General features: G+C 34.2%; 1 protein-coding gene across 1 annotated transcript; it reads right to left on the minus strand.

Moving 5' to 3' along the window:
• Positions 1-15,769: 15,769 nt before the first annotated feature.
• Positions 15,770-16,548, minus strand: LOC131930298 (apoptosis regulator Bcl-2-like). Its single transcript, XM_059286719.1, has 2 exons — positions 16,113-16,548; positions 15,770-15,931 (listed from the first exon to the last, which is right to left on the minus strand). Exons 1-2 carry the CDS (start codon positions 16,533-16,535, stop codon positions 15,770-15,772), a joined length of 585 nt encoding a protein of 194 aa, XP_059142702.1. The 5' UTR covers positions 16,536-16,548.
• Positions 16,549-19,545: the final 2,997 nt, after the last annotated feature.

The following is a 19,545-nucleotide window of genomic DNA, read 5'->3' on the forward strand; positions in this document are numbered from 1 at the left end:
AGGGCAATGGACTAATCATAGTGTATTAATTACATCACATAAGTTGATCTTTAAACTCATAGCTTACTTACTAAGGGCTTAAGCATTCAGTCTAATCAACTTTGTTCAGTTGAGGTCGAGAATATTTAATGTTTCATTTGTTTACACTTTGTTTTGGAATTTTTTTTTAAGCGGCGGCTAATACAAGTAGGTTTGGCCTTTGTAAAAGCGAAGAAAAACATGAAAGGGAGATAATCGATGTCAATTGTTTACAACAATAAATAAATATGTAATCAATATAAAAATATATATAAATAACTAAGTTTTCCAAATTATTATAAACATTAGAATTGTAGTTTTTTTTTTTTGCTCAATTATTTAACTTTTTTCCAAAATTGTTTTTATACTGATAATACTAAATAATAACAAACACTAGCTATCTTTCAAAATGTATTATATAAAATTTATTCTTTTAATTGAACCATTGCCTATAAGTTCTGTCTTAGTTTATTTCTGGCCCTCTTGTAAAAGGGGAAACATTGATAAATATATTACGATTAGCACAGGGGTCGGCAACCTGCGGCTCGCGAGCCGCATGCGGCTCTTTTGCCGTCAAGATGCGGCTCTCCTGTTCCTTGCTAGTTAATAGTTATTAATTAAATTATTTCATTTTCAAAATTCATATAAAATATTCTGTAAAGAAAAACAACATTGAACAGAATTAAAACACTTATCAGAGTACATTGAGAATATGTGCAGTAGAAAGTATACGGACAGCTGACAGCAGTTTGGGCACCTGGCCCAGCCCCACAGCCCCGTGGCAACAATCCCATGCTTGCCACTGCCCAAGTGTCGACTTTTTCAAATGTTTTTTAATGGGAATGTTACTTTATTCAGAATGCATTTCCTTATATATCAGTAATATCAGTAATAATTAATTTGATATGAGTGACGTAGTTTTTTTAGCTATATTATATATATTCCTACTGTTGAGCCGGGTACTGGACGGTGGGTTACTAGTTTACACTGCGTTTAGTGGGATGGAAGAAAAGCCTGGTTAGAACCAAAGGACAGAAGCGACAGATACACGGTTATCAAACCGATATTCAAGACAGTTAGTCGAAGTTAGCCGTGTTGAGGCCTGCCTGGCTAATGGCAGACACCTCCTGAGCCGGTGATATCCGTAAAGAAGGGAAAAAATTAACAGCTTCTAAAATGGATTGGGATAGTGACGGATAGTCTTATAATTATATTTGATTACTAAGTTTATTATTCCGGCGAAACATGTATATGATTTTATATGAATAAATATTATTTCATATTTAAAGCTATTTATTTTAATTAACAAAACACATTTATTTACCTAGTTCTAATCAAATAATAAAATATTGAAATGAAAAGGTAGTGGCTCTTTAAAAACGGAAATTTTGAACATTCTAACTTTTCGCTCTTCAGTCTCAAAAGGTTGCCGAACCATGGTTTAGCATCTTGTGGTGCGAACAATTAAATTTGCGCATGACCCATGGCTAGAGTTAGGGCTAGGGCAGAGGTCGGCAACCTTTTGAGACGGAAGAGCCTAAAGTTAGAATTTTAAAAAATTTTCAGTTTTTAAAGAGCCACATTGTTATTTCGTAGTTTGGTATTTGATTAGGATTATATAAATAAATTTGATTTGTTATATAAAATAAATAGCTATAAATATGAAATCATATTTATTTATATAAAAGAATACACAGGTTTCGCCAGAGTAATAAAATTAGCAATCAACTAATATAACTATAGGATTTTTTTTTCTGTCTTTACGGATATCCCCGGCACAGAAGGTTAGCCAGGCAGGCATCAACACGGCAAACGCCGACTAACTGGCTTGGATATCGGCTTGATTACTGTGAATCGGTCACTTCTGTCCTTTGGTTCTCCCCAGGCTTATATTGTAACTTTTGTCTCTTGGTATCAAAAGCTAGCCGACTGCTAGGATAAGATCAGTGCAGATTTGTCCCTTTTGTAAGGGATCCAGAAAAAAACATGAAACACACTATACCACCATGGTTAAAAGAATTTAACACAACTTAAACAATAATTCTTAAAATAAAGCTAATGTGTCTCTGTGAAAAAATGGTACAAGTTGTATTCTATTTTAATCTATAGCAAGTACACAATTGTTTGCATACTGTACAGTGGTTACTCTGCCGAACTAAACTCTACTAACCTGCACTCCAGAGTATCCTACAATACTCGCACTATATAATATGAACTGACTGTTAGAATAAATATTGGAGTGCAGTAATTAGTTCATATTTAACGCTATTTATTTCAAATCAAAAATGAAATGTATTTACCTAATCCGTATGAAATACCAAAGTATTGTTATATAATATTTGTGACTCTTTAAAAACTGGGAAATTTTGTAAATTGTAACTTTTGTCTCTTGGTATCAAAAGCTAGCCGACTGCTAGGATAAGATCAGTGCAGATTTGTCCCTTTTGTAAGGGATCCAAAAATAAGCAAATAAAAACAAAACATATAGTGTAATTAATTAAGAGAATTTAACACAACTTAAACAATAATTCTTAAAATAAAGCTAATGTGTCTCTGTTCTATGTGAAAAAAATGGTACAAGTTGTATTCTATTTTAATCTATAACAAGTACACAATGGTTTGCATACTGTACAATTTCATACATTTTATAAGTAAAACAATATATAGAGATGGTGTATTTTGTTATGAGTTATTCGATTCGTTTTTATTTGAGCTATTTTGTTAAGTTATTTCCCATACATTGTAAAATTGTGTCCCTTCTGTAAGAGATATAGATTTAATATTAAATAAAGGGATTTCCGTGTATTTATGCATCATTTATTCTTACTTAAAGAGCGTTTAACATTTAAAAAAAAAAGTAAATGTTTATTCTGAGTGAAAACGATATATAAGATAAAGTTTAAAAAAAACTCGATACTACTGTAGACTTTGTGATTTATAATATGAATATTTTTTTTTACTTGTTTTCATTTTTTTTTTAAAGTTTTCTGAACTAATTCGCTTGAACTTTATAAAATTGTGTATACAAAAGAAGTAACACATTATGTTAGTCAGAACAAAAGTGCTAAGACACTACTTATAATACACTTTGTTGGGTAGCAGTGGTAAATTTATTTTAAAAGTCATTTCGCTAGTTTTTACAGCAGATATCGTACTTGAAAACAGTTAGTTTATTATTGTAGTAATTCTCCTGCGAAACACGACAGTAGCGTATTCGTTTAGGGAAAGCTTTAGGTGTACACCAGGGGCCGGCAATCCTTTGAGACGGAAGTGCCAAAATATGCAATTCACAAAATTTACAAGTTTGTAAAGAGCCACTAACATTTTTTTAATATGTAGGATTAGGTATATATATATATATATATATATATATATATATATATATATATATATATATATATATATATATATATATATATATATATATATATATAATTGCTTTAAATATGAAATATATATTTTTTTTAAATTTTTTTTAAATACACATGAATCGCTCAAAAGGTATTATAGAATTTTAGCCAGCTGTGCTAGAACAGGGGTCGGCAACCTGCGGCTCGCGAGCCGCATGCGGCTCTTTTGATGTCAAGTTGCGGCTCTTCAGCTTTATGCTGAAATATTTAAAATTATTTTATTATATTTTTAAAACTCATAAAAATATTTTTCTGCAACACTCGGTAACGAACGATAAAATAATAAACATAAACAATAAACACTCGCTATTCTATTAGAATATTTAGTTACGCCATATTTCAATGTACTTCCTATTAACTTGTCTATCCCAAATTGCAACATTCAACTTCATGGAGATCATAAAGAAACTAAACGAGCTAAATGTAAAACTAAAAGGAAAACCCAGCCTATGCCTTGCTTGAAGAAGTGGTTTGTTTCGAAAAAAAAAAAAATTTTGTTAAAGACATGGATAGCGGTAAATTACTTAATTACAAAAAAAAAACTGAAGAAAAAAATATCGTGATGAAACCAATGCTACTATTAACATGAATCACTTCAGTATTACTATAAACAAAATGAAGGATGTTTTCACTGAGAAATTTGAGCAATTCAAAACAAATTCAAGCACTCTGACGTTTATAGTAGACGGTAGACCCTTTCAACACAGAAACAAATGAGATTAGTTCATACATTTAAAGCTATTTATTTAAAATTGTATATATATATATATATATATATATATATATATATATATATATATATATATATATATATATATATATATAATCTTTAACAAAGATCATATTATTGATATAAAAATGTTTGTGGCTCTTTAAAAGCTGGGTAATTTTGAAAATTGTAACTTTTGGCTCTTCCGACTGAAAAGGTTGCCGACCCCTGATTTATACAGATTAATTGCCTATTGCATAATGTTGTACTACCTAATCAATACAGATGACTTACCTATTGCCTAATGTTGTACTACCTAATCTATACAGATGACTATGTTTTAAACGTGGAACCATTTGATTACGTTACCTGCCCGTACAAAATAAAATTTGAAAGACGAGGTAATTGATTAGTTTTAATACCAGTGTAATATAAAAAGATTGTTACTGGCTGTAACGACGCCATTGCTGTCCACTAATTGTTACACATTCCTCATCCTTGTTCACCATTTGTTCAGTGGTTCTAACTACGTTTTCATCTAGACTACCAGTAGCATGTACCGTTTTAACTGAACAAATGCGCTCTATAAAACCCTCAACAAGAGGGGAAACAATCCAACCTATGTACCATCATAAAACTTTCTAACACAGTGGATACAGGCGACACTTAAACAAAAACATATTAGTGGAAATAATATTTTCTGTAGGCCAACCAGAACAAGCCCTCGCCGTTTCAAAGGTTAACAAAGGGGACAACTGGACTTTGAATTGTTGCCCTGTTGTCCACACTATATACATTAACTGTAGTTTTATTTTCCCTTTTTCAAGAGAGCCATAAATACTTTTACACATGAACCAAGCACCGGAATGTTGAGCGAAGTGCAAATATTATTAGTATTTAAACAAAAAATGATCTAGTATTTGTAATTTTTAATGTAACACTTATTATATCACATATGTAAAACATTTAGTAATTAATAGATATTTCATAAAAAAAATGTAAAAGATATAAAGATTTTCTATAATAATTGTAAATATATATTGACTGTTATAGTTATTAGATATGCATATATTTCTGACAAGCAATTTAAAAGTTGTCTCCCTTACAAGATTTTTAAAAATAAAATATAAACATAGGGGAAGTAATGCATTTTGTCCAAGCCAAGTTAACTTGTACTTGTCGCTGCTTTAAAAATAAAAGAAAGATGAATATTTTCTAAACAGATTAAACATTGTCTTAAATTTTCATTATTTCAACTGAGCAAATGATGTTAAGACAGAACGCCTAGACGCTTTGTAAGTAAGCAGTTAGGTGGACGAAATATTTTTGTGTAAGTATTAGCTCATATACATGTTTCTATCAAGTTTTGGGGGATTTTCGGTAACTGGAAGTGGTGTAAGTTACCGGTTAAACGTCCACTGATGTCATGTGATGGGGTCCACCTTGTGAGGCTAAAGATCTGTACTGTATCGTAATACAAAAACTCTAGACGATAGTCATAATATCTATAGAGTCGATGGGCCCGTTGTTTAAACAACTGTACATACGTCTGGCCTTTTGCTCAATACGTTTTAAAAAACGGTAAACAATAACGGCCTCGTTTTAAACAGCTGCATTCATTGGATATTTATAAAATATCACAATTTTGATGTACTTACAGGTAAAAAGACGTGCGGTTATCTAAAGTGTATGATACATTTTAAACTGCTTAAGGGTCAATATTTCAGTAAAGAAGGTTTCAGTACTGTCGTGAAAGGGTATGGCTAAAGGGACAGAATAAGTTCAAGTCCGTGTTCTTTGAATTGACCCCTAGTCAACCGCCCTTCACTATGTAGTTTATCATATTGCAGGTTAACATGTGCATTCTGCCCGTGTCTTCGCGTTGTACTCGAGTACTTAGTTGATTTAAATATATTCCAGGTATAGAAGTAGCATAAGAACATCCCGCGATTGGAATACAGTATTATTTAATACGGTGTAGATACATATTTTATCTACCGTCGATGCCGGCTTCTATGAGTGAGAAAAACAAAGACAACTATACTTTCTTTATCAAGTTATTCATTGAAACAATTATAAGATCGTTATAAACTGTCACAATTATAGCGTCGTTATAAACTGTTAAATAATAACGTCGTTATAAACTTCCGTTCATGTGTTTTAAAACGACACAGACGAATAACGTTAGGTTTGGGAGTGTGGGTGTACTGCCCGCTTAAGGCTATAGAGACTTAGGCCTATTTGGTTTTATGTTCACTTGGTCGAAATTTATTCGACTTCAAATATATCATACCCTTTTTTTTAACTATACGAGTCTCAGTGTACCCCACTGACAGTGATGTGTGTAGGATTTTTTTTAATAAGAGTTAACCGGGTATCTCTAAATATTTAGTGGTCGAGAAACACATAAACTTTACTTCATCTTCACTATGTACTTTCTTGTCTAAAAGGAGAACGTAATAACGAGTATGTTTTTTTTTTTTTTTCTTTTTTATTGTTGTTGGCAGATGAGGCTCGTTTACAGCTGGGGACAGCCACTCTTCTAGTAGAGACAACTCCGAAATCAAACTACTGCTGCCTTTTAGTTTGTTTTTGGTTGGACAAAGGCTATGGGAGCAAATCCAAAAAGAAAGGAGGCTGAAATCGGAGTCAATGGCCTCAATGGCGCATAACCAGTTGACACGTATCCTTGATTGTGATGGAGGCGTGGTCGAGTTGGCAAAAGCTCATGGTTGATAAATTCAAACCCTCTGGCAGATAAGGCTCGATACCTTTCAACACTAAAAATTAAGAACGAAGAAGAAGAATTATTGGTGGTGACCTAAGAGTAGTGGATTGCCTCCTCTGGTATTAAAATAAATCTATCGTTTTAGGTACGTAAAATCTCCAGCGACTAGAAATGTAAAAAAAACATGTGACTCCTTAAATTTTAAAAATTATTTCATATTTTGAGGAGGATTTATGTTTTGAAAAATACAAAAATGTTTGCTTGTTTCATTTATGTACCTGTTTTTAAACAATTAAATTAAAACTTTTCTGTAATAAATGAAGACTAGCGATGTTTCCAACAGATGCAACTATGTACATTTACCATAGCAGCCATCTTATTTAAGTTTTTGTTTGTAAACTTATAGCGCGAGATTCAGGGGAAGCCACTCTATTTTACAAAAACTGCTGTTTATATAGCAAATCTTGCTCGCAAACACTGCTGTTTTAAGTTAATTTCTGGCCTATATTGATATATTTAGCCATTGATTTAGGTTTATTATTCATTTTCTATATATTTGACACAAATATATCACAATATACATCTAATAAAGCCTTGACAATGAGGTAACTTTTTCGTACATTACTAGCCATGGGCGATTTTACGTATATAAAACGATAGATTACAAATTAAGTTATAGATTCAGGAAGACTCGAAGTTTAATACTACAGAGATAGAATGTTCAATGTTGTTCAAGATTTCGACTTTTGGTTTTAACCTAAATTCTTGTTGAATATAATTAGAAAACAGTCTAAATATTACTTGAACTTTCCGCTAAAAATGATAATAGAATAGAACTAGTTTATCTACATTTTATATATTAGATTATTTTAACGAAGCTGTGACTATTACAGTTCATAACTTGTGTACAGCTTTTCTTATTAATTATCCAGGGATACCCAGACTTTTATTATTTTGTGAACAGTATGCAACATTTTTTTTTTAATTTTTTTGTTTGTTTTGGACAAGATTTTTTTTTTTTAAATTTTACAGGTAGCTTCTATACTAACATTTATGTTTATTTCCTACATCCTGTTTACGTGATTAAAATAATTCACAAAATATTTTACGTTAAATATTTTTCCCGAGATCGGTCTCATACAATCAGACGTGTTTGTAACACACGGTAACAAGTAGTTATATTGTTATAGTTTAGTTATTCTGATTTTCTTCATTAACACTACCCCACCCCGCCACCCCCCTTTCAACAACGTGACAACTGATATCACATAACACGAGGGTTGGACATGAGCAATACGGACAGGTAACATAAAGCACGAGGGTTGGACATGAGCAATACGGACAGGTAACATATAACACGAGGGTTGCACATGAACAATACGGACAGGTAACATATAGCACGAGGGTTGCACATGAACAATACGGACAGGTAACATATAACACGAGGGTTGCACATGAACAATACGGACAGGTAACATATAACACGAGGGTTGCACATGAACAATACGGACAGGTAACATATAGCACGAGGGTTGCACATGAACAATACGGACAGGTAACATATAACACGAGGGTTGCACATGAACAATACGGACAGGTAACATATAGCACGAGGGTTGAACATGAACAATACGGACAAAGTAAAAGTTTTTTTTTTTTTTAATTCTAGCAATTTTTTAACCATGTAAAGTTGACAAACTAAGATCCAGAAATAACCAGAAGCAAATTAATGTTCTTGGGGTTGAGAAGAAGTCAAGTGAACTTAATCGGAGCTATAAGTGAAAGTAAGAATTAAATATTATTTTTTTAGAAAATAACTCTTGGTGAGTCCAATATGTTATATTTAAGTGTTGGTGAGTCCAACATGTTATATGGAAGTGTTGGTGAGTCCAACATGTTATATGTAAGTATTGGTGAGTCCAACATGTTATATGTAAGTGTTGGTGAGTCCAACATGTTATATGTAAGTGTTGGTGAGTCCAACATGTTATATGTAAGTGTTCAGTGTTGGACTCAGTGGTGTTCTACTAAGTAGGGCCTGAATTTGAACTCGAATCTTTACCTGTTGATATGTTGCATAAAATAATTGAAACTTTTTACATGATAACTGTTTCTCTGTAAATAAATGTGTTTTACCATCTTTAGTAGCACTTTAAAAAAAAAAAAAAAAACATGGGTTTTGTAAATGTTTATAATACATAAAACATCGACACTCACTATATGTCAGATGTATGAGATGTTAAAACGGTTAACTAGAAGTAGAGTGCAAGGTTGGTATATTGTCCAGGTTTCTCTATTGTCAATTTTATTTTATTACATATAAACATGTTTTGATTTTAAATTAGTAACTTTGTGTTTTGGTGTTGTTGTCAGGGTTGATGTCACAGTGTGCGGATATGACAATAAAGATCTTTCATTAACGTTTTTCTCTTTATAACATTATGAAAAGTCATTATACGATGGTAATACCTGTACCGGTACACAACGTTTGTAGTAGCTCCTTTTAAATACTTGCTCCATTTATTAGGGATCCGAAATGTATTTTTTTAAAAATAATTGTGACCTAATTTTTATAGTATGCCATTCAAATTTGTGTCATTTTAAAATACATTTTAATTAACTACTGATTACAAACACTTTTTTTTAAAAAAAGTATGGTCTCCTTTCCAACGAAGCTTTAGAGAAAAATGGGGTGATACAAGCGAGTTACTTCTCGGAGGCGGTGACAAAGCGGAATTACCTCCCATGTAGTATTTATTTTATTTTCTTTGTTTGTTCTTATCTGCAGGGGAAATAATGTAATTAAAATGTCTTTTGTAAATTTTTGATTGTAATTTGAGAAAAACCTTATTATGTTTCAGTTTTTTTTTAAATTCTTAATTTGTAAATTCATAAAAATCTGAAAACAGTAGACTGTTGCTTATTGTTTGTAAGTTTTGTTAAATATTTTTATTTTTAGAAATTATGCACCCCACAATTTTTTAAAGTTTTATTTTAAAATATAATTTAATTATCTTTGACAACAACTTTTGTTTACAAGAGGCAAATAATTTTCAAATTTTGGATCCCTACTAATTGGGGACACTTAAAAAAATGAATTCGATTACGCTCTTATTCAGTAGTGCAGGGGTCGGCAACCCTTTGAAGTGGAAGAGCCAAAAGTTACAATTTTCAAAATTTCCCTTGTTTTAAAGAGCCACAAACATTATTTTTATTTCAAATATTTTATTTTATTATTAATATTATTAGTATTTGTTCAAGGAGCTAGAGAGCCGCATCTTGATATCAAAAGAGCCGCATGCGGCTCGCGAGCCGCAGGTTGCCGACCCCTGCAGTAGTGGATGCAATGTGCATACTCTTAATACCTCCTTAACTATCCTTATTAAGAAAACGCCTAGCCAACCTTTCAACATTACGATACCACCTCACCTCTTCAAGTTCTACTCCCAACGAACAAAGTCTCACCGTAGCATGTCACTACAAAACTGTAGCCAATCGCTCTTCAATACCTTATCACCAAACTCGTTACACCATAACTACGACACCACTTCCGTATTAAATCGTTGTTGTGATACGTTATCACCAAACTCGCTACACCATAACTACGACACCACAATCGTTGTTGTGATACCTTATCACCAAACTCGTTACACCATAACTACGACACCACCTCCAAATTGGTGGTTGACATAGAGGGTGATACACACACCCTCCTCACTCAACTAAATGGTTGACATAGAGGGTGATACACACACCCTCCTTACCCAGCTCAATGGTTGACATAGAGGGTGATACACACACCCTCCTCACCCAGCTCAATGGTTGATATAGAGGGTGATACACACACCCTCCTCACCCAGCTCAATGGTTGACATAGAGGGTGATACACACACCCTCCTTACCCAGCTCAATGGTTGACATAGAGGGTGATACAAACACCCTCCTTACCCAGCTCAATGGTTGGGTGCCCTGTCAAAACGGCCCAGGACAAATCGGCCCCGTCAAAACGGCCCCGTTAATATGACCCCTTCAAATCGACCCCCGACAAAACGACCCAGTCAAAATAGCCCCGTCAAAAGGGCCCCGACTTATTGGCTCCCGTCAAATGGGCTCCCGTTAGATTGACTCGCGACATATAGGCTCCCGACAAATGAGCTCCCAATATTTAGGCTCCCGACAAATGGACTCTTGACATATTGGCTCCCGACAAATAGGCTCAGGACATACTGGCTCCCGACAAAGTGGCTCCCGACATATTGGCTCCCGACATAAGGGCTCACAACAAATGGGCTCCCGTCAAATGGGCTCCCGACATATTGGCTACCGACAAAATGACTCCCGACATATTAGCTCCAGACAAATGAAAAGCATGACCACTATTAGCATAAAAGTAACCATTTTGTCCTACCTCCACTACTACTATAACCTCTTTTTAATGCTTGAATGACATTGTTTTTCATGAACCAACATCAATTCACAAACAAATCAAGCCCTTAACAGCTAAAATCTACCAATTCTAAAATTTTGATAATGTTTAATTTACAACAGTAAAGATCTGTTGCATAAAAGCGAGCACAGAAGTGAAAATGTACGATATACATGATGTTTACAGGATAACGACATTTTGTTTTGATAACCTACAAGTATACTGGAGGTAGGAAAGTACAGCGTGGACCCTTCTCCCCACACACTGAGTTGGAACAGTCTATAACCGACTCAATTATGGAAGTCATAGATAGATGACCCTTAAATTAAAACATACTATATTTTATAATAGATAAACTAATATAAAAATAAGGCCTGCCGAACAAGAGATTCACATGCTGTATTACTTAAGAGTGTTGGATAAGCTAACTCTAAAGAAGATTGATGAAGGGGTAAGTAGTATAGTAGGTCGTGTTTGGGTCGTAAAAGGAGGAGGAGGCGGAGACAGGCTATATAGTAAAAATACTGCGGAGCTGCGGAGCTGCGGAGACATGTTTATATAGTAAAATACTGCGGAGACAAGCTATATAGTAAAATACTCCAGCTGGAGCAGGTGTTCCCCTCCTCCTATTGTCTTCCGTGACGCTCCTTTACGGCCGCGACGACAAACAATAGAGTATCGATTTTTTTTTTTTTAAAGTTATGTTTAAATAGTCATTATAAATAATTTATTCAGCTAGGCTTGTCTTACAATAGACTATATTTCTCATACAGTTGATCTATAAATAGCCGTTACTAGTTACTACCAGTCTGTATTTTGTCCTCTGTTCTTTGTTTAGTCGTGTTAATTATGTTAAGTGTGATTGCTTTATTTGTTGTGGTTGTTTGCTTTGTTGGTTTTTAATATTTACATAAAATTTTTGCTTCAGTTTACACTAAATTACACATAGTATATTAGAAGTATTATATTTAAGTGCTAGGTTGTTGGTTTATTGTACGTATATGTACATAGTTGAGGCTATGGTGTAATCACGACTTTGTTTTCCTAGTGACGATTTCTTTCTAAAATAGTGACCAGGGCTAGACATCAAAGAGTATATTAATCAATTATCTTTAAATAGTCATTAAAAATAATTTATTCAGCTAGGCTTGCTTTACAATAGGCCATATTTCTCATACAGTTGATCTATAAATAGCCGTTACTATTTACTACCAGTCCGTTTTTTTTTTGTTTTTTTGACCTCTGTTCTTTGTCTAGTCGTGTTAATTAAGTTAAGTGTGATTGCTTTATTTGTTGTGGCTGTTTGCTTTGTTGGTTTTTTAATTTTTACATATGTTGTAATCACTACGTTTTCATTGTTTGTTTGTTTTTTTTTTTTTTTTTTTTTTTTTTTCACCACCGTTTAACTTTAAGGTTCTATAACCATCCTTTTGACGACCACTTATATATTTTAAATACATTTTGTTTATATTTTTATAATTTTCTAAAACATATTAATATAGAAGATAAACAAATAAATTAAAAATTTTGTTTCTGTGATCTCGGTATATGAAGTGATAGTGTGTTCATCAATATGTCCAACCGAGTTTACTTTCCCTAACGTGAGTTAGGAGTCATGAGTACTCAGAGACCTTCTATTGATTTGGACCCGGATTCGAACTCGAGACTTTTGGGTTAGCAGTGTGGGGAGGGAGTGGGGTGGTTCACCCCTAAACTAATCCACGTCCACAACGATGCATCTTTCATCTTTTTATAGTTTTTAATTGTCCCCCTTTATGCATCCTCAAGTATGAGAACTCACCGACATACATTATCATAGCGACAATGGAACGGTGTAGCCCCGCGTGTTTATTGTTTACATTTAAAAACGAGTGACGCGTGCGCTGCTCGCGTTTTCCCTAATAGAGCAACGAAGGTAGAATCTGATGTTCTATAATTAGAACAGTCTTGTTTACATTCACAAATAGCTTCACATAAATTTAGGATCCTAATGGTTTAACTGAGGACTGATACGGATTTACAATAGTGATACTTCTTTTTAACTTGCACTTTTTTTTTAATTTAAGAAGGTTTACTTATACATAATACAATACGTCTAATTACAATTTTTATTTTTGCATCTTATTTTATTTTATTTTGTTTTTCTATATCTTGCATTATCATCTCAATTTTTGACCAGCTTAGTAAAATTTGCTTTAGATTATAAATTAAAAGTTTAAAAACGTTATAGTAGTTCGTGTCAAATGAGACAGCGTTTAACATGCGTACATTTAAATTTCACCAAAATAACGACGTAAAAACTAAATACGATATACCTTTAGCATACATATCCTTCATTCAAATCACTCTTAAGTACAAATCAATAATTTTGATTGATTAAGGGTCTTGGCGAGTTATTTTTATCCGTCATTTACAGACATCAAATAGGGTAATGTCACTCAAGACGAGTTTTTAGTACTTTGTTTAAATTAATTCAAGGGAGAAAGCCCTAAAAATATTTATTAATGTATCGCTGGCGTAATCTGTACAAGCTTGCAAAACATACCCGCGTCATTCACTCTAGCATTTTTTTTAAGTGTTACAATTGCGCGCGCCCTAAGTCCATTGAATGCCGTGAGTACAATACCCATTGTATGGGTAGCTGAGCCTAGGACAATAGCTATACCCCAACGCACATGGGTGGTTAGATAATAAACGAGGTATATTTTTCCGCGGAGTGAACCGTGAAACAGTCGAAATAAAGAAAGTCGCTTTTGTATTTTATGTCTCAATGAGGGTGGCGCGATATTTTTTCTTTGTATCCGTGTTGTAAACAAAAGGATGAGGAGAAAGGGCAATGACCTACCCTCCCACCCGTGTGTTCCATGAAGGCAAACACAATTTTAAGTGTGTATTTGTTAGGTTTTAGTAGCGATATATCGTCTACTTGTTTCTTCCTTGTGATATCATTAGCAGGGTTGACGATTCGCTGTGAGCTACCCTTCAAACATTTACTAATCACCACTCACGACGTTAGCGATGCGTACATGTAAAGGGTATTAATTAGTTTACACAGCGAGTTTTCCAACTTTCTTTCACCAACATAAAGAAATAACCATTGGAAATACTTTATCAGAAATTCATACTTGTTCGGTAAATGGAGAGAACGCAAGGCATACATTAGCATGCCGCATACAAAGGTGTCTTCCGTTTCTTTGAATGAAAGACTTTTTTAAACCGTGTCACCTAACCATTGTTCGCAGTATGTTTTTATTTTAGCTCGAAGAAATTTATTTTAACTTCACATTGAGTCATTTTTTTAAATTTTTAAAATGTGTATTTGTTACGTTTTAGTAGCGTGATATCGTCTACTCGTGTCTTCCTTGTGACGTCATTAGCAGGGGAGACGATTCGTTTCCGCGGAGCGAGTCGTGCGTCATTTAAAGATATCAAATAGGGTAATGTTACACAAGACAAGCTTTTAGTACTCTGTTGAAATTAATTAAAGGAAGAAAACCCTAAAAATATTTACTAATGTCCCGCTGGTGTAATCTTTACAAGCTTACAAAACATACGCCATCATTCACTCTACGCATTTTTTTTTAAGTGCTACGAAAGCACGCGGCTACCTTCCATTGTGTACGGGTATCTGAGCATAGGACAATGAATCAAACAGACTGTGTCGGAAAAATACTTCCACACAACACCCTTCTCTCTCGAAAACAATTTATTTTTAACTTCACGTTGAGTAATTTTTTATTTTTTATTTTTTAAAAGTGTTTTTGGTATGTTTTAGTAGCGAGATATCGTCTATTCGTTTCTTCCTTGCGATGTCATTAGCAGGGGAGATGATTCATCTTTTACAGTGAGCTAGACCATCTCTTTTCCAAGTGCAACGTACGCGAAATAAAAACGCTAGCTTTTGTATTTTATATCGCAAGCAGGTGACGGGATATTTATACATCTGCTTGAGCGTTATCGGCGAAACTTGTTTTAAACATTATTAATACGCTAACATTTTAAAATATTATTGTTTCATACACCGATCTCAAGATAGAGTTTTTAATCAGATCTATTGTTAACAAATATTCTCATTTTAACACGCTTCGTAACCATCAAGTTGAATCAACCACACCTGATGTTACCACTCGTAAAGTCAAGTCTTCAAGACAAAACACTGATACTAAACAAGACATTAAACTGAATTATATCCCACTATGTGATTTAACTAATATTGTCTTTGCAATGTTAAAAGAGGGGGTATAACTTGTATTGAGTATAGATGTATACGTGTTTAATATTTAATGCATAGAACACAGGACAAAAAACAGATTTACATCCCCGCAACATCCGACATAAGGGTTGAGATGGGTACGGGGAGGGCGGAGGAGAAGAAAAAAAAACAACATAAAATGTTTAACGCTACAAATGTTTGGCTTTATTCAACGACTTAAGAGTAGAAATGTGCTGTAATTTTATGTATGTCTTCATTGTAACAGTCACAATATCAAATGATTAAACTTTATGATTTTTTTGTGTGTTAGAAATGCTACCAGGGTGATTGCACCAAGTCCTGCCACAGACCATTTAATTAATGTTTTAAAAGATGGCCAATCTCTCTGACTTTCAGTGCGGCGTGAATAAAACTCAACCAGACCTTGCTGTAGAAGATAAAAAAGAGAGACTCAATTTCTTAATTTCCCTATCTTGAAGATAGGTAATCAGTACACTTTATAGTCATGTGGAGAGGGGTTAAAACAACTCAATATACTGATTTAGATTCTTCTTAACAGGTGATATAAATTTGATATTATGATGTATGCATATAGAAACTATTCTTACCCATTTATCATTAGACGTCAACCATTCTTGTAAGTTAGTGTCGATATATGAGGTAACCCATTCAACAACATTATCCGCCAAATGGCTTTTATTATGTACGAAACAATATACCACAAAGCATCCAGCGAAGCCTAAAAGCGCCACAATCCTGCCCCAGTTAACACCATCAGAGAAGGTTTCATCAACTATTATTTTAAAAGTATCATAAGCGTTGTTATCAGTAATATTAAGCTGTTCAATCAAATCATTGAATCTATTTCTAAATCGTTCCTCAAATTCATCACCAAGACTACGCATTGCCGATTGGACAACATTTGGAGTAACACTACTTTGTCGCCCATCATTTTCCCACTGAAAACCTTCCTTCGCTACTCGATGTTTGATATAATCCACTACTATTGAACGAGTATTATAAGATTCCATGTTTTCAGACAATTCACTCGAACTTAACACATCTGTTTTAAAAACCCATCTCAAACTTTAAATGAGATTCATTTATATTACACAAAAACAAAAATGCCTAATTCAGCAAACAAAAAAAGTGAAGACCTTTTGTTATTCGTAGGAACTAAAGCGCCAACCAATCTTACGGCCACCTGCATAATCGATCAAATTATAGAAAGAACGTGGTTTGCATCGCAAATTTAAAAACATGGCGATGTTTACCTATGCTTACAGACCTCAACCAAAAAAGGCAATGAAACTAGAAGGAAGAGAAATATATATCTTAGGCTTGCAGCAGATTACCTGACCATGTTCGCTTTAGTATTACAGTTTTCATTTAATTTCTTTTTGACTTGAACTTCTTTAATTTAAGAAGGTTTACTTATACATAATACATTACGTCTAATTACAATTTTTTTTATTTTTACCACTCAATGTATTTTGTTTTTTCTATATCTTGCATTGTCATCTTAATTTTTGATCACCTTAGTAAAAATTTGCTTAAGATTATAAACTTCAAGTTTTAAAAAACATCAACGTTATAGTACGTCTTGTCAAATGACACACCGTTTAAAATGTCTACATTTAAGGTTCACCAACATAATGACGTAAAAACTAAATATGATATGACGTTAGCATACATATCATTCAATCTAATCACTCTAAAGTACAAATCAATAATTTTTTATTGATTAAGGGGCTGGGTGAGTTATTTTTATCACTATTCGCCTATCCCCTGGAAAACTTTGTCCGCAACCCCTTTCCCCTTCTCCTATTCCTAACCTCAATACCAACCGTTAGATACACAGACCGTACCACTACCCATTCTATTCCATTTAAGAGACAAAGGATGTATGACAATCTTACAGATAAATATTTAGTTAACTAATATCACAACTCCTACACACTACTCCAACAGACTGGGATATTTAACTTTTAGACACCACTCCTCGTTGAATATCTCTTGCAGCATAGCCACCTATGTCCGCTGCCCTCGCCCCATCCCTAAACACCCGCTAGATAAACAGACCGAACCTCTACCCACACTATTACTTGGACAGACAAAGGACAAAGTAACAGACAAACTTGTATCTGTATTCAACTAATGTTACAAGTGACATCGTTCCCATCCAACTCCGAAACATTCATGGCCCAATTTCGAAACCAGCCTCGTTGAAAACTCCCTTGACCCTAGTTTAACTTTGCCTCACCGATTCCAAAACAGTCCTGTATCAAACATCCATGTACCAACTTTGAAATCTGTCTTGTTGAAAACAAAGACCGTCCCACTCTAGTGTAAACTCTAACCCAACCTATTCCGAAACATGGATGGTCCCAGTTTGAAACCCGTCTAGGTGAAAACAAAATCCAGCCCTCGGTAGTATAAGCTCTTCCCCGATCACTTCCAAAACATCCATGTACCAAGTTTGAAACACGCCTCTGTGAAATCCAAACTCCCCCGACGCTAGTTTAAACTCTACTCCCATCAATTCCAAATCATACCTGTAACAACTTTGAAACCTACCTAGGTGTTAACAAAACACCTCCGACCTTTGTATAAACTCTGCCCCTCATCTATTCCTAAACATACATGTAACAACTTTAAAACCTACCTCGGTGAAAACTTCACCGACCCTAGTATGAACTCGACTGACAACAATTCCTAAACATGCATGTCCCAACTTTGCAACCTGCCTCGGTGTTAACAAAACTCCCCCGACCCTAGTATGAACTCGACTGACAACAATTCCTAAACAGCCATGTCCCAACTTTGTAACCTGCCTCGGTGAAAACTTCACCGACCCTAGTATGGACTCTACACCTACCGATTCCAAAACATGGTTGTTCCGAGTTCAAAAAACAACCTTCACCGACACTAGTATGAACTCGGCTACCAACAATTCCTAAACATGGATGTTCCAACTTCGAAACCACCCCTCGGTGTAACCAAAACACCTCCGTCCCTAGTATAAACTCTACCTCATCCAATTCCAAAACATGGATGTCCCAACATTGAAACACGCTTCAGTGAAACACAAACTCCCACGACTCTCGTATAAATTCTCTACCTATCAATTCTAAAACATGGATGTACCAACTTTGCAACCTGCCTAGGTGAAAACTCCCCGACCCTACTATAGACTCGAACCCTAACAATTCCAAAACATGCATGGTCTAGCTTCGAACCCTGCCTCGGTGAAACCGTCACCGACTCGTGTATAAAATCTGTCCCAACCAACCCCAAACCTTCCCTGGGTACCCGAATAAAAATAACTCACCCAGCCCCTTAATCAATAAAAAATTATTGATTTGTACTTTAGAGTGATTAGATTGAATGATATGTATGCTAACGTCATATCATATTTAGTTTTTACGTCATTATGTTGGTGAACCTTAAATGTAGACATTTTAAACGGTGTGTCATTTGACAAGACGTACTATAACGTTGATGTTTTTTAAAACTTGAAGTTTATAATCTTAAGCAAATTTTTACTAAGGTGATCAAAAATTAAGATGACAATGCAAGATATAGAAAAAACAAAATACATTGAGTGGTAAAAATAAAAAATTGTAATTAGACGTAATGTATTATGTATAAGTAAACCTTCTTAAATTAAAGAAGTTCAAGTCAAAAAGAAATTAAATGAAAACTGTAATACTAAAGCGAACATGGTCAGGTAATCTGCTGCAAGCCTAAGATATATATTTCTCTTCCTTCTAGTTTCATTGCCTTTTTTGGTTGAGGTATGTAAGCATAGGTAAACATCGCCATGTTTTTAAATTTGCGATGCAAACCACGTTCTTTCTATAATTTGATCGATTATGCAGGTGGCCGTAAGATTGGTTGGCGCTTTAGTTCCTACGAATAACAAAAGGTCTTCACTTTTTTTGTTTGCTGAATTAGGCATTTTTGTTTTTGTGTAATATAAATGAATCTCATTTAAAGTTTGAGATGGGTTTTTAAAACAGATGTGTTAAGTTCGAGTGA

Source organism: Physella acuta, unplaced genomic scaffold (genome assembly GCF_028476545.2).
Source record: "Physella acuta isolate Inbredline_101_S28 unplaced genomic scaffold, ASM2847654v3 ptg001755l, whole genome shotgun sequence".
Taxonomy (NCBI): Eukaryota; Metazoa; Mollusca; class Gastropoda; family Physidae; genus Physella; species Physella acuta.

Bases quoted from the DNA above. Each gene is read 5' to 3' on its own strand.
- LOC131930298 (XM_059286719.1), bottom strand. From the start codon at position 16,535: ATGGAATCTTATAATACTCGTTCAATAGTAGTGGATTATATCAAACAT. The intron at 15,932-16,112 runs GTAAGAATAGTT...TATCTTCTACAG, and splicing joins TGACGTCTAATGATAAATGG to CAAGGTCTGGTTGAGTTTTA.